The sequence below is a fragment of the Anomalospiza imberbis genome, chromosome 5, assembly GCF_031753505.1.
Source record: "Anomalospiza imberbis isolate Cuckoo-Finch-1a 21T00152 chromosome 5, ASM3175350v1, whole genome shotgun sequence".
NCBI lineage: Eukaryota > Metazoa > Chordata > Aves > Passeriformes > Viduidae > Anomalospiza > Anomalospiza imberbis.
Window position 1 is genome coordinate 50,257,924 of NC_089685.1, and position 24,629 is coordinate 50,282,552.

The window sequence follows — 24,629 nt, forward strand, 5'->3', positions numbered from 1 at the left end:
GGGATAAAAAGGAACACTTCTTTCTGAATGTGAAACACAGCATTGCCAAGAAACAGAGGAGAAGACAAAGAACAGAGAGGAACAGGAACATCAAGAACAAAGGTAAAGACTGTTAATAATGGAAAAGATACATGCATTAGTAAATAAGCAGTCTAGCAGATTTCATGTCTGAATTAGAGATTTGCATTTGTATGCTAAAAATTTTTCCTTTCTGTCCTGCTGTTTGAGATTGGGAAGGAGGGGCAGTACAAGGTAGGTTAAAGTTGGAGACTTGCAGCTCCAACAGAGTGATCTAAGAACTTCTGTTGGTGCTGTATCAAAACACTCATGGTATTTAGATTTCCCTTCAGATGGAAAGCTGAGTTGTGAATGATCAATAAGCCCCTATAATGGGGTAAGTCCCAAGGGAGGGACTCTCAAAGGAAAGTGCATTGTATTGATGAAGTATGCAGTGACTGATTTTTTTTGATTTACAGTTATATCAGTTGGGTGGATCAGCTGATTATATCAGCTGTCTGTGTAAATTTTTGTTCATGAGTTAATCAAAATGTCTTTCTAATTTAACCAGACCAGCATGGGACAGTATATCCATATCTATATCTATATCTATATCTATATCTATATCTATCTATACATCTCCTGATACTTATTTCTTTCTGGTGCTACCCAGCGTTGCAATGGTGAGCATATCATAAATTCTGCCAGTGAGAATCACAGTTTTATTATGCTTCATGTCTTTATTGAAATTGCTACATTCTGTTAGTTTGCTCTTGTATTGTGCTTCCAACACATAGCTGTGGTTGATTCTGATAAATCAGAATCTCATGAAACATCACATCTTCAGATAAGTGAATTTGCTATTAAAGGTTAAATTATCAATGTGTGGAATATCGAAAAGAACTCTCTCAGACATTCTTGGACTCTGACATGAGTGCAGGCTTGAGGTAAACTGACACTGCAGTTTGACATGAATTGTATTTTTAGAGCTGGTCCCATTAAGAAAACTTCACCTTTCTCACATTTATGTTCTTTTTCTTCTTGTTAGGTTCTCCTGTTTCATCTACTACCTGCTGGATTATTGCAGTGATCCTTGGGATCCTCTTCTTGGCACTGCTGGGAATAACAGGGTGTTTTATTACCAAGGGTAAATAAATCTCCTTCACTGAAAACACTTCATTTGAATGTAGAAGTTTTTCAGGGAGTACAGCAGAGCTCTTGAAATCTGCTCATTGGTCCAAGAAGAGCGTGGACCTCTTCTCTTTCGAAGAAGACTTGCTCTCACACCTATTTCCATCTGCAAAATGGATGCCCTTCACAGATTCCTTCAGAGGCTCTGATTCTTTGCCAGTCTCAGAAGAGCTCCAGGGATGGCATTATTGTAACTGGGGAGAATCCTTTTCTGAAAGAACACTTTTGTGAAATGTACTTGTAAGGAACTAGGCATGACTATGAGTGGGAAGAGACATGTATGATTCTTTTTCAGGCTGCCCATGTCCATGCTGCCCTGAGCAGTGGGTGACCTACAGAGGCAGGTGTTTCTCCTTCTCCAAGGAGAAGAAGGACTGGAATTCCAGCCACGAATCCTGCTGGGCACAGGGAGCTCATCTCCTGGTGATCAGCAATACCAGAGAAACGGTAGGTGCCTTTGCAGGGGCAAGGGCAGGATGGAGTGGGAGCAAATTCCAGGCACTGTTATGGCAGTTCCTTCCCTCTCGGAGGAAGGGAGAGTGTAAAAGGCTCTTGGGACCCACCCACCGCCTCCCTGCATTGGCAAAGATAAGGTTTTCCCTTAGACATTCCGTAAGAGGGACTTGCTTCCTTCTGCCTGCCTCAGCTGTGTTTTTTTTTGTCATGAGTTCAGCCCTCAGAACCCACAGCTGGGGAAGCTGCCTGGCACTCTGAAATGCTGAGTCTCACAAAGCAGGTCCCTGTAGGAAGGAAGGGAATAGGTGTTCACATTCAGAAATGGCCCCAAAATTTCCTCTCACACACTGCTTCTTTCTTTACCCTTCAAAACCCATGACTTTACCGGGTTTCTCTGATCTCTCTGCCTTTTCATCCCTTCTAGGACTTCTTCCAGACAACCAAATCCCACTGGATTGGTTTGCAGAGGGACACACATGGGGACTGGGCCTGGAAAGATGGCTCAAAACTGAGTCACGAAAAGTGAGTATGGCGTTTCCTTTGTACTTTTAGATAGAAGGACTGAGATTCTTCCCCTCTCTGACATGAAAAGTCTCCTGGTATTTGCCAGAAGTCAGCCAGCAATGGACACAGCAGCTAAAGGATGTTCTGAGTGTCTATGGCTAAGGGCCATGCAGCTACAGGCTTCCTCCTGCCCAGCTGCTAGAGCCCAGTGAGGTGCAGGTAGACCTGGGAGCCTCTATCCCAGGCTAATGGACACAGCTGCTACATTCCTGTCTGTAGGTCCCACCAGAGACAGCACACATGCAAGCAAAGAACTGTGACACAGTGATTGTGCCTGCAATCACTAGCTGCTCCCAGAGGCTCAGACCCATCCTTTGCTTCACCTCCTCCCCTCTCTTTCTTCCTCGTCCCCTAGAAGTTCATCAACAAGTTTTGCACAGGCATGCAGGCCCACCTTGAAGGTACTCAAATCCTTCTGCTCCATTTTCACCCCACCTTTCTTATCTGTTCCAAAGCCCAGGGTGCTCCTGTCCAATGCTGTGCCTGGAGGTTTTTGATGGCCCATCAATTAGTAGATGAAGACTTTTGGTCTTTGCAGTTTTGTCTATTATTTCTTGAATGTTTGTGTCTGTGGATTTCTGTTTCATAATTTTGTCCTCATTATGCTCTTTTGCACTGAACAAGGCCTTGATTGGATAACGTTAATGAAGCAGAGGTTTCCACCTTTCACACACCCATACAGATGATTTTAACTGGATACTTTAACTGGGATACTTTATACTTTCTGTCCCAAATGCCTTTAGTAGAACAGCAAAAAGTCCCTCGTGGGACAGAACATTTTGCTCCTTAGTGGTGGGAAATGGAGAGCCCAGTGTGAGACTGGCAAGCGGCAAGTCTCACATGGAGCTCCAGGCATCACAAGTCCCACTGCCAGACCTCCTGTGTCCCAGGATGGATTCTCCCTGACATCAGCTCATGAAGTTTAACTGCAGCAGGTCTCTTCCCTCCAAAGCTGTGAGATGTTCTTCCCCCTGCCAAAGTGGAGATCCCTTTGTAGTGTCGCCCTGCTTGTGTGCTCTGTCTCTCACAGGGCTGAGTCCACCAGCCCTGGTCAGAACCGCGCTGTTCTGTTGAATGGTGCCATCCATGCTTCCAGCTGTCAAGTCCCTGCCCCATGGATCTGTAAGAAATCTGCTCAGTGACCTCTGTGGACTTTGTCTGAGGAAGTGTTCTTTGGAGAGCTCTGCTAAGGTCTGATTCCTGTGAAGTTTCTCTGAGAGGAGCTCTGCTCCTTGCTCCTGTGCCACCTGCCACACTGCAAGGAATGATTGCAGCTGCCACAGGAGGTCTGAGTGCTGCTTCTGGCTCCATTCAAGATCACTCTGGTGATGTTCACATTCATAGCCCTCCCCTAGTGACAGTCTTCAAAGTGGTAGAGAAGGGGGAGGAGAGATTCCTCTGAGTCGCTCAGTCATTTTCAGAGGTACTTGAGCACTATCACTGTTGTTTTGAAGTCCTAGGGAGAGGTGAGCTTGTAATCTGTGAGCTCATGCAAGCTCTGAGTTTACTTCACTCTTTTGTGACACTGGTGACATGCACCAAAGCTGAAAGCTAGCCTAGAGTTTGAATCTGGCCTATTTTTGCAAGTGATCAGATGATGTCCACAGGACCTTTCTAACCCAAATTCTTCTGTGGTTAATGTTTGAACCTGGAGAAAACTGGAGCAGGGCTTCTAGTGTTACATTGCTGTGTAAATAGCTGCGAAGGAGGGAACCTGCTACCCTACTGAGTTGAAAATAAACATGAATTTCTTCTAACAGTTTCTTCACTAGTCACTTTTTCTGTTTTCATGCCCAGTATTATTGCTTAGTGCATTTGTTGGTTTATAAAAAGGCAAAAGGAAGCTGATGACAGGAACGGAGTCGGGAGAGCAGGGGGTGAAATACTTTGCAATAACACTGCAGCAGAAGAACTACAGCCACAGCCACTGCACAGTTTCCTACCCCAAGGGATTAAGGACTGACAAGTTTACTTTTTTCTGTAGCCAAATGAGTGCAGCTCTTCATCTTCCAGTCCTTTGTCCTAAGACCCACCTTGGCTATGGTTCAAGTGCCCTGCACCACCCCTGAGCGGTCTGTTTGCCCCCTGCTCAGAGTTTCCTCCAGAACAGGTCTCTCCCTAAAGAACAGGTCTAAAGAAGTCCTGCCAGACCCCTCATCCAGCACTTCTTCCCATGGGATTCAGCAGACAGATAAATATAGCACAAATTTTTGTGACAAGTAGGCCACAATCACAAAATGTCCTGTGCTGTTCAACAACACCATGACTACATGACAGGATGACTGTGATGACTTTTTAGGGACAATCTGGTAGTATTTTATGACAGTATCTCTTAAAATACTGATGATTATGTCACTAGGTTCATTGCCCTAAGCAGTCACAAAATAATTTATTAGAATTATCTGGAAGAAGTATGTTTGTTACAGAAATAAAGCTGGTTTTTACCAAGAAAATTGAGATGCTACTGTAACACCCAGGAGGTTTGAGATGATAAAACACTTGTTGCCTAAAGAATATTTCTGAAAATATCATCTTTGGTATTAAAAAAAAAGTAAGGTTAATTAATGTTATGCAATAGTAGCTTATTATTTTCCTGCATTCTTCATAGGTATCTTAAAGAATGTTTAATTCTCATCATACCTTAGTTATTTTAAAATTGTTACCTGTTCAGAAGCAATTTGAAAAGTTACTTGTTTGTGTTCTTTAGTTTTCTAGAAGAGCTATTCACTTTGAATTACAAAACCCAACAGAACATGTAAGAAAAACAGGAGTGGTGCTCCAAATACTTCAGTCAATTCTGTTGTTTTCTGTATTTCTTCCTAGCAGAATGCAAAGCAAACAAGGCAGGATCCTTGGCTTTTAAATTCCTCTCACCTGGGGTGTTGTTTCAGCCTCTGAGGAGCAGTCTCCTGTTTAATATGTACGATAGCTCCTCATGAATATACAAGTCTTTTCTCTGCACATGGAATTTTTGTCCCATTCTCCCTGTAGGGTCTGAGGCATGAAAGGTATAGGACTGTGTTACTTCTGCAAGTTTGTTACTTTTCCATAATAAACTATTAGATTTATAAACTATACTGACAGCACTGGAGATGTGGGAAATTATTTGGGCTATGGAATAAAACCAGTGTGTACACATTTTAAGAAAAAAAAAAGTTACAGTACAGCTTTCTTTTAAAGGCACTGTATACTGTTGAGCTGCTCATCAGAAAAACAGAGGGAGAATATTAAATATATCTGCCTTTCTTTTTGTCTTGGTGAAAACCCTGTTAGCTTTCTGTCCTATGCTGCCTTCAGGGTGTTAAATGGCTAACCTTTTTCTTGTGGTATTTTATACAACTTGAAAGCAGTTCTGCTGTGTATACAGTGTTGGGAAAAAAAACCTGCAGAAAAAACAAGTTCAGATAATCAGCATTTTTAAAAGAATTTGTATCTCTAGCCTATTTTGTCTAGTAATATTAATTACAGAGGAAGAAGGGAATTTTTCACTGTGATCTGACTTCTTTGTGTTGTCAGCATTTTGTATTTTGGGTATTAGAGGGGTGAAATATCCATTAATTACACTATTGTGGTTTGGGGTGGAACTTTCAGCTGATTTTCTGCTGAGAACTTCTAAGAATAGGCCCTACTTTATGCAGCTAGTTTGGAAAGCAGAAGAAAATATCATGTGTGTAAAAAAAATCCTGTCTTATCAACTTCCTACAGGAGCAGATGCTGCCAGATCTGACAGTTCTTAGCACTTTGAACCTTTAAAATATGCTTTGCAACAGTAATTAACTAGCAGCAAGTAATATGTTTAAATAAACTTCCAATTAAATGTAATGTTTCTGCAGACATGCATTTTGATATTTTCAATTAATTAAAATTGCTTTTTAATTTTTTGCCATTACTTCTGGACCAGAGTCTTGTCAGTTGACATCAAATAAAGCATGTGAGTGAGTCAGACCTGCTAATTAATTCTGTTGTTCTGTTTGTTGTTTGTTTTTTCTTTCAAACTCCCAAGTATTTTGATGAAATGCATTTGATTAGTGTTACATTCTCCAGGAAAAAACAATACTTGAAGGAAACCTGATTTTATCAAATTACTTGTTTTGATGCCAGAGAAGGAGAGAGATTTTAAGCTGGTGCTTACAGACTAGGCAAGGTGTTACTGTGCAGCTCTACCCATCTCAGTGCCAGGAATGTAACCTAGAGCAGAATCTTGTCTCAGATTTTAGATGCAGAGCATGCTCTGATAAAACCCAAGCCGAAGCTTTTCTGTAATGCCAGTGAAAGCAGAAACAAGCAGCTAATATTTTTCTTCTAGTGTAAATTCTTAAGGCTCCTTTGATGCTCTTTCCTAATGTTTAAAGGCTCTTGGTATTTCTTGCTCCAGAGGAGTGTATTAGTTCCTTTGTCATTGTTATCCAGCTGGAAGGATATGGTTATTCTCCTTTACACTGTAAATACTTTCACTGAATTGACAGGATTGACAAGCTTTTGTCTAAATTTCATAGCAGTGAATCCTACTTAATGTTGTGGTCTTGGGTGCTGCACCAATATTATTGAATCTGTCCCATCTGATGACATTTTAATCTCTGTTCCACACTTTGGAGATTCACAGATCCTACACCCCACCAGGCAGACAAATAAATATCTTACATAAGCAGTGGTTATTTGAGTCCTTTGACTAAGGCGTGAGTTCTTCATAGAAAAAGCTTTTGATAGTTGTTGAAAGTGGAAAACCAGAATAACTGGGGGTTTTCTGTCTCACACTAGGTTAGACTAGTTCAACCCATCTCTTTTTCTGTATTTTTTAAGAGGCAATACAAAACTCCACAGAAAACACACAATCACCAAATTGTAGCCACCCTATGTATTTTTTCTGCTATTTCCTTATGTAAGTTAGTCTTTCATTTTTACTGCTCTCAAAACTCCCACATTATTTTAATGTGCTCTTTAATTTTTCCAATCAAAACCATGCCATTTGGGCACAGAATATTATTTTCAAACTATGCTCATGAATGAATTATCTTCAGTTTTTCTGCAAGTATTGATCCAGTTCCACCAGACAGTATTCCCCCTCTCCTGCTTCAGAGCTCTGAGGTTTTAATGCTTTTTCTACCCTGTAGGTAGCTGATCTGTGATTTTCTGCAGCTTGAAGAACAGCTGCCTTTCCAGAACCAGGATGATCATTTTAGTATCAATCTCTGTAGCTTGCTTTGAGATCCTTTGGAAATGGAAGTTAGGCTTGTCATGTGATGCAACTTGCCCAGAACTATCACTCAGACAAAATGGGACCTGAATCTGGTAAGTCCTAGGGAAAACAAGGAAGCACAAACAGCTGTGGGGGGAAAGATCACCCAAGGCTCTGAACTACATCCTTGCTGCTCCAAATAATTCAGGTACAGATCAGAAAGAAACACAGAGGAACTGGTAACAACCTTACATCACTGTAACATATTAGTGACATCAGAAGTGACCACTAATTAACGTGGAGAAATCTAAAGCAGCCTTGCCTGACCTGAAAATGATGAATTTGGTGACTTTCTGGCCACCTCCATTAGGCAGTAAAACAACTGTTGCTGAGGACAGGAACTCCATCACACAGAAGGCTAAACTTGAGTGGGAACTGGTACATGTACAAGCTGTACCAACAGGTTGCTCTTGGACAGTTTTACCAGGTGGCATAAGGGCACTTGTCACGGCCAAAGGAGTCTTGACTTGGAGAATTTAATTTAATTTATCACCAGCTAGAGCAAAGGTTTGATTACTGACTCATCCTTTGAGAAAAAAAAAATTAAACTATTAAACAAAAATTTAGGTAAACACCTTTTTTTTTCCTCTTCCTCCCAACTCAATTTCAGTCCAACACCACTCCCAAGAAGGCTGAGACCTTCTTGGTCCCAAATTACCTTGTTTTTCCCATACATTACACTCAGTCTCTTCCTGTCCCTTCAAGGATGTGGTGGGCAGTGCAGGAGGCTGAGTTTGGAGTGCAGTGGTTTCTCTCTGCCAATCCATGCACTTGGCTCATTTTCCTCTACTCTGATATGGGTTTTCCACAAACCACAGTCCCTCAGTCCCTCACAGTCCCTGCTCTGGGTGTTGCTCTTTCTTAAATCTGTTTGAGCAGGGGTGTCACATTCTCTGTTGGGGATCTTCTGACTGGTTTTGACAGGCTGAGGTTTCTGAAGCCTCCTGGACTGTTCACATCCATATCAGAGTTAGCTGCAAGTAGCTGTGAGGCAGCTCCTGCACATGGCAGCCTGGCAGCCTTGCTACAGAAACTCTGCTCAATACAGACTTGTTGCCCCTGGTACCCCTCAGAGACAAAAATAGAGTTTTCAGTTGGATTATTTGTATGTGTGGGTTTGTGTTTCACAGCTAGAAATTGTCAGTCACCCACTAAATCATCTCCCTCAGCAAGCAAAGCTTAGATTTTAAGTCACGGAGTGGTGTTCTTTTCTTGTTGCTACCTCACTCTGGATTACCAGCATGGCTTACTTTCCATTTAGAATTGTTTCTTTATTATTTTGTTCAAGCACATGCTGCTAGACCAGGTGGCATGTTCAGATCCTCCCTGGGGAGCAGGCTCTAACCCAGAATTCTTTGCAGAGGAGATTTTTGTGATTTTGTAGTTTGGACAACCCAACACCAACTGCAGAAAGCAGAGAAAATGCATAGCTATAGGAGCAACTGGCCTACAACAACTGAGTCAAGAGAAGTGTTAGTGCACCATGCCAAATTACAGTTCCTTCTGCATGGGATGCCCTACTTGTGTGTGTTTTCTGCTTTCTGGAAAAATATGAGAATATTACAATAAAAAAGATGCTGAAATATGAACCTGCCTTAGCAGCTTTGTGATTTTTCAAGAGCTCAGAAACCAGCCCAAATACCCACTCCATTCTGCCTTCTGGAACAGTCAAAATTTGCAAAGTTTATGGAAGATGTTAATTGTAAAATGGGAGACCAGATACTAAATACTTTAAAGTAGCCAAAAATCCAACAAAATTCAAATGACAAGAAGAAAATGAGCCTTTTTTTTTTCCAGGCCTGCACTGTGATTTCTATTTTGTTCCCGAGAAAGAAGGCACAGATAAATGTATCAATGAGCTTTGCAGAGAGCTGTTGCTCAAAGACAATTCAGCAGTGTTTCCTTGGCAGTATGTCAAGAGGAGGAACTACCTTATTGTTGCTGCTTCTGGCAAAGAAATCAGAACTTTTCCCGTCCACAAATGGCAGAACATCAAAATGTTACAACACTGTGTTCCTAGAGCTAATGAGAGGGTTCTTTCATTAATGAAAGATCTATGAATGTACAGAATCCACATTTCAAGTTGTGCTGTGTAAAGAGCAGAAGCTTGTTATTAGAAGTTCTAGAGATCAGGGAGACATGGCTTTTTTTTTCTGACTCTGTTTCATTGCATGGCCTTGAGGCAAGCCAGTCCAATTGTCTGCACCTCCATTTCCCCAGCAGCAGGCTGGAGACAGTAAGAGCTACCCCATGGGGCCACTGAGAGTCTGAATAGATAATTTCTGAAAGAACTGAGACTGGCATAGGGAACTTAGTATATAAGTGTGAAGTAATAGCATGCAAACTAATGAAATATGATCAGAAATGTCACTGCTCATTTTCTGCTGTGTGCTCCTTGGGAAAAATGCACTGAGTGAGATCTGAAATATTCCAATATTACATCTGAACAACCACTGGAAAGTGCAACAATACTTATTTCAGAGTCTAATCTGTATTACCACCTTCTCCATCATTATTATATACATTTTTACATACTGAATTGCAGCTTCACTCCTGCCTTTTCTTGGCTCTCATTCTAAAAGGTTTGTTTTACCCATTGTTTTCTACTTTTTCTTTCCTAAATACTTTATTAGATTGCCAGCATATCTGCATAATGATACCACGTCTTCAATTATATGCTCATTTTGCTCTTGGGCTCAGAACATCTCTAAAGAAAAAGAAGGATCGTCCTTGTGTGAGCTGTTCCCTCCCTTGCCCTGCCACGAGTTTTCTATGTGACACCAGGCAAAAACGTTTAGGATGTCCTGTACCTGCAGCCTGAATGCCTGTTGGAGCAACCTCCCACCTAGTCTGGAAGAGCTTTTTCTGCAATGCCTTTGGCATTAGTTTAAGTCCTTTTCACTCCTGCCTTGGAAATCAATATGTTACTTCAGTGCTGGCCTTCCCACACAATTCTGCCAGGTTCATCTTTATCCTGCAGTCTCCTCACTCATCTGTCCTCACTCCCATCCCACACCTTGTTCCACCATGCTACTACCTCCATCTGCACACCACAAACTGAAAATGCACTAGCTTTACTGCCCTCTTTTCATCCCAACACAATCCAGTCCTAGTCAGAAGGGTCCTGCTTTTTCAGACTCTAATTTTCACCTTTAGTTGCAAAGGGAAACAGGGGGATTTCAAGGTTCTTCACCTCTGAAATATGGCTGTGTGTAGCTTCCTTCTTTCAGGGCTTCCTGTGACACAATGCTTTCTTGGCATTCTTTGCACTCCATAGATGAGAGGCACTTTAGTAGCTGTAGACTTTTCTGCGAACTACAGGTTCATTTTTCCCTCCTTTTACACTTGCAAGTTTTTCTGTGATCACCTGAAGCCCACGACTATGTATTACTCCATGCATTTTTCCACCCTGCGTTTCACTGTTCATTTCCACTCTGTGGTGGGAGGTGTGGCAGAAAAGGTGGATGTGTTTGTGTTCCAGGTGTGTTTGGGATGAGCATGGTGTGGTGTACAGGAAATAAGGTACAGGAAGTAGCCACAATTCTGGGTGTGTGAGCAAGGTGGTGTGTTCACAGCTGTGTGTTCACTGTGGGAATGATGTGGGATGTGAGGCGTTTTCAGCCCTGCTCACTGGCTGCAAAATGTCTTTGAACCCCAGGTCATGGAGATGGGGGATGGCTGCTGCGTGAGAGAACATCTCAGCCTTCTGTCATCTCTGAGAGAGAAGGTGGCTGGACGGTCACCAGAGGGTGGGGAAAGCTTTCTGTTCCTGCTGATCTTGCTGGGAAAAGGGCAGGTGCTGGAGGAATAGCAGGATACCGCAGGACACGAGAGGCAAAGAAAAGGTAAAGGGTTTACACCGTGGCTTTGTTGGCTCTACATTGGGCTTCTCCCTGGGGGCTCCCCTGACAGGGGAAACCCTCTTGGAGCAGTTTCGTGATAGGAAAAGGAGACGCACAGGACTTTTCAGTCTTCAGCTTCTTGTTTTATTGTTATCTTATCAAAACTTCAGCACGCTGTTTGCACTAGACCTTGCATATAGGAAAACAGCACAAAAATGGCTAACAGTCTTGTGTTACAAGGCCTTTTAAGCCTAATCAAAAACTAAGTTGCCCAATTAAGAAGTGACAGATTACTTTCTCTTCTAACCCAATAACTGACCCCTAAAGACCTGCAATGTGGATTTTTCTAAACAATTACAAGATACCACTTAAACGTATGAAGAAGGAAGAAGAAGGAAGGAAAAGGAGCACGAGACAACACCCTATACCCTCTATCTTGTTCCCATCTACAACATATTAAAAATCCTAAAACCTAAATTTCTCACTCAGGTGACATACTGTACTACTCTCTATAATCTATTTCACACTTTCATGGTCTCTAGTTTATCTTGAGCCTTTGGGGAGTCAGAACCCCGCAGGGGAGACAGAGAAATATTCCCCTTGCCCTTAGATTCCACATCAGAGAACTCTCTTTGTACAAGTGTATACACCATGGGCTCCTGATCTCCCTGACACATTAGGAAACACTCTCAAGTTCTGCAGGCAGTTGCCGCCCTCGTCACACCCTGTGCTCCATCAGTCCCTTGGGAACAGCATCCATAATGCTGAGCACTAGCAGAAGGGATCCTATTTGGGAGAGCAAAGCCAGATTTTCAGCAGCAAGCAGTCTGTAGATTTGGTGGCAGCTGTGACACTCACCACATGTGCTGGCAACTCCGAATGGGAATGCTTTTGCCCTAGTAAACAGCAGAGAGTCCTCTGCAAACAGATAAACATTTATTAATGTAGGTATTTACATTCACTGACCTCAAGGTCTGTTGCTACATGGAAAATTGGAAAGGGGTCAAGTAGCAAGCTAGCAAACCCAAAGTTTTATCAAACTGAAAAGCTTATATCTGTTGGCTCAAGGATGGTGAGGCACAAGCACTGCTGCCTCCTGAAAGCTCTCTAAGTTTCTGAATGGTGTGTGGACAGTGCAGGAGGCAGCTCAAGTGATATAGAGAGGGTTGTGACAAAAAAACAGAACAGGGTCCTGAGCTCTGACAAAAACTCCCAGATATGGGGGGAATAAAGAGTGGCCAGAAAAGGAATCAGATCAGTTTTTCCTTCAGCTAATAATTCAGTACATTCAACCTTAATACAGTTCTAGCAATGTCCTGAAAGTTAGGACTTTTATGTTCTCCCCCTGCTTCCATGTATAACTGTTTTTAGCATTTATTAACAATCTTTTAATTCCCAAAAAACAGTACAACATGCAGATGGCATTGGCCAGAGTGCAAAATCAGGGAGAATCAGACCCTTCCTTTATGGAAAGGTGCTGCAAGATCCAGCTTTTTCAGTAGAATATTAACTAATTCCTGTAATACATCTATATCCAGGCCTGAGCTGTGCTTTGGGATGCATGCAAGCTCCCAGGAACACAAACACCTCCTAAAGATTGGAAACAAGTGCTGGGGCAGCTGTTGCTCGTGGTCAGCTGTGCTCTGCTTGGGTCAGTCCTGCAAGTGCCATGCCAGCAATGAGCTCTCCAGTCACTCTCTGTGCCTCACCCTGGGGAAGCAATCATCTGAGACTGAGTGACAACAATGAGCTGGACTTTCTCCCTCTGGTAGTCTTATTTCTGTTTTAATCAGTGTTTCTTTCATCTCAGACATGACTATTTTATGGAAGTGAAAACATCAGTGTTTAGCATGACGTGGGACTTTTTATATTAGTCCAGATATGTCCTTCACAGAGATGTTGTAAGGCCCCAAAATAAGTGATCTCTTAACTTGCTCCAGGAAAATATTTTCTTCACAGGAAAGCATCAGGATGACTGGAAAAAGGATCACAGGTGCAGTGATAATGACCAAGGCAGAGTACTAATTATTTAACCTCTCTAAACCAGATGAGCTCATAACTTCCCCCAGGCCTTGCTTTAATACCATTTCTATAACCCACAGAACAAAGGTTATAAATAAAACAGCCTTGGAGCACAAGCTAATATTCCACATTTGGATCAGGTAAATTACATGCAGCAATGTACTGGCCTGCACATTTTGTGTTAGTGCCTCTCAGCAATGGCACTGATACAAACACGCAAAGCAGCATGGCAGGAACAAACATCTCTGTGACACCATTTTCCTAGCAAAGGGGTGAGAGGGGGAGTGGGAGATGACTACTTAGATATACTTTATACCACTTTTCTACTTGAGCCAGCAGACAATACCACAATCCACACAGAAAAATCTTTACTGTATTTGAAACTCAAATTCAAATTATTTCAGCTAATAGTGTATGCTTTTAGCTGCATCTATGCCCATCTGGCTGTAGTCACAGCACCCTTCTGCCATACAGGGGCAGCTTGTTTTAGTCACAGTGGTGGATATGATCTCAGAAATTGCTGCTGTGGGCAGGCTCCAATGCAGGATGAATTACTGCCTCTCCCTCAGTATCAGCAACAAAAGCTCTCCCAGTGGCTCCCCTCTGTATGCAGCAGGAAGAGAAGGTCCTGTTGAGCATAGCAAGTTTTATGCTGGTGGATTTCAGTGTTGTAATTCTTGACTTTATCACTCCAAGCAATTCCCTTGCTCAATGCACAGGGCTGGAGCATCGCCATGGCCCATTCCCGCCCCCTCAGCCGGAGGGACCCACACAAACCACAGGTGACATGGAAGGAGGGAGGCAGGGGCAGGAAGAGGTACGTCTGTCACTGCTTCTCCAGATGACAGCATGCATCCCTTTCCTCTCCACGCACTACCAGAGCCTGGCTTGGAGTCATCGTGATGGACAAATGACACCTGCTGGTTTTGCCAGCTCCCAGCAGGACTCCTTCCCTCTCAGTGCACAAATATCCACAAGGAAAAGCAGCATCATTTGTCACTACTGTAGGCTTCCTTTTCAAGGAATCCCAGATTTCCTTATCTTTGCTCTCCTACCTTTAGAGGGCCTTGTGGCATGGCGGGCACCCTGGGCCTCTCCCACTTCTTCCCACGGCGAGTTCCACTGTGGTGACGCAGGATGGACGAGTGGCTCCATGAGGGACATGGCTGGTACAGCACATGGGACTTGTCCTACTGCACCCACCACAGGCAGTGGGGCAGAGCCAGAGGTGGTGACAATCCCCATCCATAGGTGACAAGGCAGGAATCCCGCCAGCCTGCCAGGGCCTGGCGAAGGCAGCGCTGAGGGCAGGGCCTGAGGGGGCTCATGGCTGGGCAGGGCTGAGGGCAGGGCCTGAGGGGGCTCATGGCTGGGCAGCGCTGAGGGGGCTCATGGCCGGGCAGCGCTGAGGGCAGGGCTGAGGGGGCTCATGGCTGGGCAGCGCTGAGGGCAGGGCTGAGGGGGCTCATGGCTGGACAGGGCTGAGGGCAGGGCCTGAGGGGGCTCATGGCTGGACAGCGCTGAGGGCAGGGCTGAGGGGGCTCATGGCTGGACAGGGCTGAGGGCAGGGCCTGAGGGGGCTCATGGCTGGGCAGCGCTGAGGGCAGGACCTGAGGGGGCTCATGTCTGGACAGGGCTGAGGGGGCTCATGGCTGGGCAGGGCTGAGGGCAGGGCCTGAGGGGGCTCATGGCTGGGCAGGGCTGAGGGCAGGGCCTGAGGGGGCTCATGTCTGGGCAGGGCTGAGGGCAGGACCTGAGGGGGCTCATGGCTGGGCAGGGCTGAGGGGGCTCATGGCTGGGCAGGGCTGAGGGCAGGGCCTGAGGGGGCTCATGGCTGGGCAGGGCTGAGGGCAGCTGCAGGCCAGCCCTGCTGCAGCTGTGCCAGCACAGGTAGCCACAGTCCTGAAGGGCTGACAAGGACAGTGCCAGGACAGATACAAACAGTCCTGGGCCACAGGCAGCAGGACAAGTGGCCCAAAGTGCCTGGCAGGGACAGGCAGGGCTGGTGATGTCCCCGAGGTCCCATCACTGTTCAAGGCCTTAAAATGGCAGAAAATGCATCAGTGTCTTCATTACGCATCCTAAGATTTTCTTACATCATACAGGTCTAATTAAAGGCCCCACTGAGGGCATGGCAAGACACAGCTAGGTGTGTATGTGACGGTACCACCAAAAATAGGAGATGGGACTTGTCCTAGTAGACAGGACAGAATAAACCTGGGGCTGTGGGAAAAAGTAGCAGCAGAAGTTCTGGCAAAGTTCTGCCTCTTTATTTACAAGCCCACATCAGGAAGAAGTGCTAGTCACCCATTTTAGACCCATCTGTGATTTTCAAATGCATCTTTATTGGTAAGTTGATTAAGCTCTAGTCTGAACTTTATTTTACAAGAACCTGCAGCTAACCAACACAAAAAAATTACCATCATTACCTTGTACAATACTAGCACAAAACCAGAAATGCCACAATTCAGTTGAAAGAACTGTAAAAGAACTAAAATAAATCGTAAACTCTACACGTAACAAACAGTTGTGATTAGTCCCACGTGTCATTTAAACCCAGCAGCGGGAGGGGAGGACTGAACACAAAACCAAGCACCCCAGATGCCAACTCTTTCTCCCCTGAGAGTGCTTAACCACGTGCTTGGCATGAACAAGTGGGACAGCAGCAGAGAGATGCACACAATCTGCCTGTGTCTTCTCTTTTATCCTAGAAAGCTTCCTGTGTCTGTTTCTCTGCTTCAGAATATTCAGAGCTTCCTAAAACAAGAGATTGATGCTGATTTGCACCCAAAAGATGTGAAGAAAACCTGGTAGTTAAAGGAGAGTGAGTCTAAAAGAGAAGACTGAGCAGTGCAGGCAGAAACTGAAGTTATCCAACTTGGCAGTAGGTACAACTCATCCAAACACATTTATTCCAGATGAACACAGGATGGAACAGCAAACCTGAAGTTCAGGATGTAATATTGGGGATATTATGCCAACCACTTCATCTACTCCTTCATTTTCTGTCTGCCCATTCTGACTACTCTGTCTGCATCCTTTGCGGTTCCTCCCTTCTCTCCCATTCTTCTGGTATTTCCCACCCCACACAGGCTGCCACCACCAACCCTCCCGCCCCACCACACTGCCCTCCCTGACCTTCACACAGTTCTGCCAGTAACTCCCACTTGACACTCCCATTAGCTCTCCTGCCTCGTGCACCTCCATGTAACAACAGTCAGAGAAGGCTGAAACTTGATTTCCTGTTCCCCACACTCAGAGGAGCACTCATCTTGATTTCTCATTCCTGAGGAACACAAGGAACGGCGATCTAACTTTACAGGTAAGTAAATTGAACAAACACCCTCAACTTAATTTGGAATTCACTTGTAGTCCCCATTCTTCTTCTCTTTTCCTCCCTCTTGGTCCCTCTTTTAAATGTAGGAATGTTTACAGTAATTCAGGCCTACTTCTCTCATTTTTAGATAAGACCCCAGAATTTTCCTGAAAGTCAGCTCACTCTCCAAGACCTATTCCTTCACCCTAGTTATGGCAATAATGGGAAATTCTGCTGTTCGTGCCACTGGGAAGAAACTGCTTTGGCATGACAGCATAAGGCTTGCACAGGACAGCACCCATCTGACACCCTGCTAAGAACACTGGCTTAAAACAAAATAAGAAAATAATCTACAGATAATCTATTCCCTTTTCCCTTCAAGTCTAAAAGAACCTCTCTTGTGGCATAGAGAGGCACTGTTACCCAATCACAAAAAGCCAGCAAAACACATGTGGCAGTGACTGATTTCCTACGCTTGTGCACGTGGTGCAAGGGCTGTACAGGGATGAGACATGGAAGGGAAGGCTAAACCCACAGGAACTCTGCCATCTTCAAATCTGCAGAAGACTGGTACAAGGACAACACTGATAGATAATTTTCTGTGTTCACCAAAAACAAGACCACTAGTAGTTAGTTGCCTTAATGCACAGCAAGGGCGACTAAAGTTAGGTATCAGGAAAAGCAATCTCACTTGTAGGCTAGCTAGGAACTGAACAGACAATCTCAGCAGCCTCCAGGATCTTCCTAAGTGAAGTTCAGTAAGAACAAGTTTGATGAGCAGCCATGGTGGACATGTTTGGGATACTCAGTCCTGTCTCAGAGCTGGTGTGGGCTCTTGAGGTCCTTTCTAGCCCTGTGCTTATGAGTTTATCAGTTGACTACACTGAAAAGAACAGAAGGGTCATTTTTCTGTCCAGCAGTTGTAATTAAAGCAACACAGGAAAAAAACGGCAGGATTTTTCCTTCCTTTCCCCAACCTTCATGTCTCACAGCTGAGGAGTTCCCAGCCCTCAGAGTAAGCCCTTCTAATACTGACGGACAGAGCTACCAGCCCTTCTAATGCTGATGGAAATGATGGGAAACACAATACCCTCAAAACAATTCACAGGTAGCAGCTGGAGTGAGGACTGTCAGCACAGGACAGCCTTGTGTGGGCAGAGTGAAGTATTTCACAGCTCACTGAATGGGAGCCATGGACAAGACAGGACAAGGTCAGTGCAGAATACATGGCATGCCTTCTTCATCCAATGAAAGGGTTACATGAAAATGGCCATCCTGCCCAGTCACTCTCCTGGAGCTTCATTACACTGGCTTGTCTAGCAGCCTCCAGCACTAACTACTTCCAGCTGTGGCAAGAGAAGAATTGTGAACAGTGGAGTTTCCCCACCCCCCAGTGTGGAACCTCTCATTAGTCTTCAAGTTCACCCTGTCCCCCTACCCTGACTCCCCTCAATTTAAAAAATAATGGTTATAATTAATGCGTGGAAGCTGATGACATTGTGCATGTGGTTCACTTCCAGTTCTCTTTTTCTCTTCTCATGCATCCTCCTCCTGCCTCTCCAGCAACCCCCTCCCCGCCAATCCATTCCATCAGTCCATCCAGCCTGCATGCCTGGGGGGCTGCTGCTCACTTGCCATAGACGCTCTCATCGCTGTAGGCCACATAGAGAAAATAGTCCTCCTCGTGGTTATCCTGCCAGGGGACAAAGGGACAAGGTAAGGAGCCAAAGCTGGAAACTCACTGCAAGTGAGAAAGCTCAACCCAGAGATCACTGTAACATGAGCAGGTAACTTCTCTTTCACTGTACCTCCAGTTACATCGAAGGCTTCGCTTCCAAAGACCAAAGAGAACTCTGGCCACAGCTCTGCTTCTACACACAGGCAGGACACATTTCTGTACACGGGGAATTTACTTGAAGAGCCACAGCCAGGCTGTGTTGCAAGCATGCAACAGAAACAGCTCTGACTGTTCACCAGTATCTCAGCAGTGGTATGGTCTTAAGATCAAGAGAGAGACTTGGAAGGATTTAACAAGTCAAAAATCACCTCTAGATGGTATTTTTTATTTTTCAGAATACTTTGACAAGCGGCTGTATTTCTAAGTCCTGTTTTACATATGGGCAGTAGAGCTGAGATGTTAAGTGATTAAACTGACACAAAAATTCTACAGAGTGCCAGCAACAGAGATATGACCTCAGCTCTGGACAGTCAGACACTTTCCTTCAACATGTTCAGATTTGGAAAGCACTCTGCCTGTGTTATCTTTTATTGTCTTCATCAGTACACAGACTGATGAAGTGTCCAGTTATTGTCAAAAAATGACAGGCCAAACAAGGCTCACAGCACCACGCCAGAGCTCTTTTATTAAAACACCCAGCAGAAGGAGAAATCAATCCAGGCTGCAAACCACTCATGATATAATGGCTACAGATTTGAGAAATATGGACATCCAATATGCCTTTAAGGTTGACAAATAACACTGCTGAGTAGAAACAGTGGGCAGCAATGCTCGCAGCATCCAACATAATCCTCACTTATACAGTACAAGCGACGAAAAAGTAATTCTAGACAAAGAATACATGTTCCCTAAGAAAGTATTTACAGAGAGATGGATGCCCAGTGATATGGGTCCTTTTACTGGCTTTTTTACTTCCTTTTACAGGCTAAAAGGAAATCTCTTTTGTATACCCAGCAAAACCTATGTCTTCCACCCTCCCCAGCCCCAATCTTTCCTCTGAAAAGGAAGTGGTTTATTTCAATACTTTGTTAAAGTAGCAGAAGCAATATATCACTGCTGGGGTAAGTATTTGCCACAACCCTTTCAATTACCAAACAACCAGTTGAATTGATAAGGCTCCCCAGGCTCCTAACTGGGGGATGAAACTCCCCTGACCAGGTGATGGGATACAGCTCAGGGCAAGAGGGTGCCTGTGTTCAGGCATCTGTGACCAAGTTGAAACCACTGACACTTCTGGACATTGCTCTTGCCAACAAGAGGCAAGAGAAAAGGGCCAGGCTTACCTCATACAGCTGGCCCATGGTAGCACTGGTGGGAGGGATGGTGTTATTGACAAAGAAGAACAAAGCATCTTCCGGCCTCAGGTGGATTCGCTTTCGGATTAAGAAGTAGAATTGACCAACTGAAGAGGAACAAAGAATGCCTTAAGATGCAGAAGGAATGCTGAAATGGCTTTTTTGTTGTTGTTGTTTATTTTTGTATTTTAACCCTAAACATAGCTGTTTTCTTTTAGTGGTGGAAGGCACATGCTGTATATAAAAAGTAGGGGGAAATGAACAATGCAGGAAAAAAGCAATAGAAGAAAGCAGTGACTTCATGACTGTAACTACATAAGCAGTCAATCCACTCAGAGCTGGCAGTTTCTCAGGTACACACCTCTTACCATGTCCCCTCTAAATCCACGCTCCACCTACTATGGTATGAAATGCTCTACTGAGGGGATTGGTGGGAAGACCTTTAACTAGCTTAACCTTTAAATCCTACAGATCAAAGACACCTTTGACAATTCAGCCTTGGTGTAAATGGTTATACCATTCCTGAAAAAAAAAAATCCTTATTATTTACTTGAACTACCTTGCACAAGAAAGTTTTTCACAATCCATTAAATACTGCAAGAAGAAGAAATGATGTTCCTTTAAGTCATTCATGTTCTTAAATAAAAACAGATGTAATCACACTCAAGATCACCATGACCATTCAGAAAAAGAACTTTGCAGCTATGACTGCAGCCACAGAGGTGGAAAAAGGATAGGACTATTGCAAGAACTTGTCCCTTCCTGCAACAAGAGTACAGACTCTGGCATCTCTGCAGCTGGGTCATCATTGACTGGTGATGACACTGCCCATGATACACAATTTAGTCACTGTTGTCATGGTTAGAACTCAGCTGTGACATTCTAGCTAAGCCAGTGAGATACCACAAAAGATCTCAGAGAATTCTGCATGTTGTAATCCAGGCTATAAGGTATAAATATAACAAGGACAGCAGATAAACAAGATGTTGAGCCTGTCTGGATATTTTCTTTGTGCTGATCACAGAGTAAAAAGCACTTCTGAGACCCTCTCACTGAAAATCAGGAAGAAAGGAGGTAGACATTGTTACCTGTGAGGTCAGAAGGCACGAGATACTTTCTTTTGTCTAAGTCAGGTACTCTGGCTTTGGGTGCTTTTTCCACAATTACCTGGAAAGAGAGAGAGAGAGAGAGAAAGAAAGAAACAGATGATGAGTATCACACACCAAAATGGTCCAAAAAGCATCAGTGGATAAGGATATTACCCTTGGATGGTGCTAGTAGGCCTTTAGGTATTTAATCTGTAACAAATACACAACATTAAAGAACACACAGGTGAGATGACTTAAGAAAGAAGAACAGACGACAACTTAAAATCACTCCTAATAGCTGTGCTGGGAGCCCAGGCCTGCAGCAGTAAGCATGGTGAGGGAAAAAAAAAAAGAGTCCCGAACAGACATAAAAATAAACCATAATGGCTGAGAAAAAAAATAATTAGGACACCTTGATGTTCCTAATTCAGGTTAATTTTGTGTGAAGAAGCTGTCAGGAGGCCAATACATGAACACAAGTAAGTTAAACTGTTTCCAGGTTACAGTTCCAAACTACCTTGTACAAAATCAGCTCTACTCCCAGTAGTCCCACATCCTAATTTCTACTTTCACCAACACCAAGTGCTCTAGAATGAAGCAAAGAATTAAAGAGAAACTACAGCTCATTGGGGATTTTGTTTTTTTAAATCTTCAGTTCTTCAGGAGTCATCATCTACTCTGAAATTCATATCCTTTAAGTTTATTATCCATATTTCACATAGCTATGGACATTTCCCTAATCAAGTAAACATACAATAATTATAACCAGCCTACCATCTGGGCAACTGGACCCACTGAAACCTCTTGACACTAAATACTAATTTCCTTATATTCTAACACAGAAAAATACAAAGCTCAGCAGCTGTAAGATCAAACAAAGCAAACAAACCAATATCTTTTGCTAAAAGATATTTTTTTGTTAGCAGAGCTAGGCAAAATACTTACCTCAGAAGCAGGAATTATTCCAAAGTGACCTGATCTCCTTTTCCACTGAAACCTTTGGAACTACTGTGTTTGTAAAGAAAAAACCTGCAGGCTTTTTTTTTCTGATGTGTATTTTTGAACTGGTAAAAGATACATCACATTTCAATCTATATGGCTTGCTGTTCTGTAGAAGCCATTCTGACCACCTAAACTAAATCAAAAGCTGGATTTTTTGAACTTCCTAAACTTTTTAATTTCCTTAGACCCCATAATTGTAAATACTCCACCTGAAACACTGTGGGACTAATTTCTAAGGGCTCCATGCTCCCATAGCTCTTTGGCAACCCAAATCAGCAAATACAGCTGTTGTGTGATAGAAAAAGTTGGATTGCTGTGTACTAAGCCTTCTTTGGAAGCAAAATGATGTTGCCCCACCAGTCAGACACCACACCAGAACAAAATGTTATCATGAGCTTGGTGTATTTTAGCCTGGACATGGTGCTGCACTAACCTGAATCCTTCTAGAGCCAAGTGAGTGTCTACAAAATATCTCACACCAGAGAGGTACCAACTAGGACATCTTTTCCCTGTGCTCCATTTGAATGTGGCCAGCACAGCCAAACCACCTGAAATTTCCAGGTTTGATTTTAAAATAGAAACATGGTTACTTAGCTACTTCAAGATTTTCAAGTACCTAAGTTAGCACCAGGCATTCAAGCTCCTTCAGGCAGTTTGAAGTAGGACATGCATTTCTGTACAAGATGCAGTTGGTAAATGTTGTGAGAGAAGGACAGTACCACAATCTCACTGAACAGCAACAGCACTTCTCACATTTTTTACCAGCACAGCCAAACAAAGCAGTATCTAACACAATAAACTGCAGTGAGAAGAAACCTTTAGTTCTTGCCTCCAATTAAAAAAACTACTGACAAGCCAAACTGCTTGCTGTGACTACCGTAACTGGAGGTGGGGGGGAAGTTAGGGGGATTGCAGATTGGTCATTAGATAATAAAGGAAAAGAAGTCATGCCTATGAGAACGAGGTGACTGCTGGGGCTTCTAAGCCCCTAGGAAAGATTTAAATCAGATCACCACTGATTTAGGAGATCTTAGGAGACATCTCCCTCCTGTAAAGATGCACTGAAGGAATGGAGGTGCTCTGCTAATCTGACTGGCAACTGTAGTCAGCTTGCTGGATAATGCAGGTTATCTTTTCTGAACCACTAAACCCTTCCCATACATTAAAAAAACCTACAAGGAAAACCCTAAGGGTAGAATACAGACTATGTACGTTTGCATTGTTGTTGAGTGGTGACTGAGAACACAGGGCAGTGAAATCTCATCAAAATGCAGAGATGGTAGGCAGCCAAAAGGATGACATCTTCAAGGATCCTGCTGTCAGGAAGGGCAGACACAGAAGTGATGTGAAGAACAGAGTGCTGCATTCAAGAGGCCATCCCTAATAATTCACATCTGGGCCTTGCCGTGCATCATTTCCAATTATCCTTAACTCCAGCACACCTTGTTATTCTGGTCCTGGTTTTCTTTACAAAGTTCTGCTGATGACCCCCTATCTTGACCTCCTTTACCTTCTGCCAGACTGGGCCTAGTCCTGGGCTCTCCACAGGGTTCTTCCTGACACATTTGTCATGGCCTGCTGTGCAATCTGCCCCGTTAATTCTCAATTTACACCTTGTCTCTCACCCAACCTACAGAGCCCTCATCATAAACACTCAACCCCGCTCACTTCAAGCTGCCCTGCTGCATGCTCAACCTATGCTATGCCAGGCCTCCCAAAAACAGAGAGAACAAAGGCACCCAAATACTGACTTCCAAAAACTTTTTCAAGTCCACTTGAGGGTCACTCATAAGATAAAAAATGCTGTTAGCCTGCAGGGAAAACATGGGGTGTGACTGTTCCCCCTTTGTCATTAGTTTTTCAGGGAGGTCCCAGTTTTTTGGAATGCAGTACACCTGTGCAGTAAATCTAGGGCAGACCTCTCCAGAGGAGATGGAAAAAAAGAATACTTGCAAAATGTTTATTAAAAATGAAAAAAAAAAACCCACTCTACACTTAATTAGATGTGTCATTTCTTTTTTTTTTTTGTCCCGATAATTATTCAGAATTATGAAGCCAGAAGTTTCCCGCAGGCACTCCAAAGGGGCCTAAGAATGAGGAAGCAAAATTTAGCTACATGACCTTGCATTCCAAGTGACATTTTCTCCACAGGATGATTAAACAGGAGGGCAAAGGACTGAGAAATATCATTTTTTTTGCTCATGCAAAGGAAAAGAGCAAACCTATATAGAAAAGACAAGCCATACTGAAATAAAATAAAAATAACAGGGGCGTATGAGATGACCCGGATGCAGACCGTGTTCAGTATGAAGAGTACCCGGTTAACCCACTCAATGATCTCCATTTTCACAGAAACACGGGTGAGCTCCTTCCCCACTCACCCCCACGCATGCCAGAAAAAGATCAGCAGCGTTCCCACCGTGGAGTCACTGCGGATCCCCGGGAAAAAGGTGTATTCCACCCCCCACCCACACTGCAGCCCTTCGCCGGCATAAATAGCCCCAGCTTCGCACTGAGGAGAAAACCAGCCGGGGATTTGAATCAGAGCAGCGAGATCACGATCATCTGTACTAAACTCATTTCTTTCGCCTTCAAAATAAGGCGAGCAGCAGCCGACGGCTAGCACAGAACACAAAGGCGGCCGAGCCCGGGCCCGCAGCCATGGCCGCCCCGGCAGCGCGCACTCACGGGGACTCTGTCGGGGTATTTCTTCCGGATCTTCTCCCCTTCTTTTTTCCTGTACTCGAACGGGTGGTCTTCCTTGTACTGGAACTTCATGGCGCCGGGCTGTCCCTTCGCTCGCGGCTGCTGCTGCGGCTGCTGTGGCTGTGGCTGCGGCTGCTCCGCCCCGGCCGGCGCTGCGCAAAGAGCTCCGCCCGGCC

At 44.0% G+C, this 24,629-nt stretch overlaps 1 protein-coding gene and 1 long non-coding RNA gene across 2 annotated transcripts; both read right to left on the bottom strand.

Moving 5' to 3' along the window:
- Positions 1 to 13,661: 13,661 nt before the first annotated feature.
- Positions 13,662 to 14,652, bottom strand: LOC137474250 (uncharacterized). The gene is made up of 2 exons (XR_010999255.1): positions 14,364 to 14,652; positions 13,662 to 13,911 (listed from the first exon to the last, which is right to left on the bottom strand). It is a non-coding gene; the product is annotated as an uncharacterized lncRNA (long non-coding RNA).
- Positions 14,653 to 17,845: 3,193 nt separating this feature from the next.
- GABARAPL1 (GABA type A receptor associated protein like 1) lies at positions 17,846 to 24,629 on the bottom strand. The gene is made up of 4 exons (XM_068190633.1): positions 24,436 to 24,629; positions 20,746 to 20,824; positions 19,646 to 19,764; positions 17,846 to 18,317 (listed from the first exon to the last, which is right to left on the bottom strand). The coding sequence occupies exons 1-4, from the start codon at positions 24,523 to 24,525 to the stop codon at positions 18,252 to 18,254; spliced, it is 354 nt and encodes a 117-aa protein (XP_068046734.1). The 5' UTR covers positions 24,526 to 24,629; the 3' UTR covers positions 17,846 to 18,251.

Coding starts and splice junctions, on each gene's coding strand:
- GABARAPL1 (XM_068190633.1), bottom strand. CDS start 24,525: ATGAAGTTCCAGTACAAGGAAGACCACCCGTTCGAGTACAGGAAAAAA. Junction 19,765..20,745: donor CGTGCCTTCTGACCTCACAG/GTAACAATGTCT, acceptor GTTCCTCTTCAG/TTGGTCAATTCTACTTCTTA. Junction 18,318..19,645: donor CCATGGGCCAGCTGTATGAG/GTAAGCCTGGCC, acceptor GTCCCCTGGCAG/GATAACCACGAGGAGGACTA.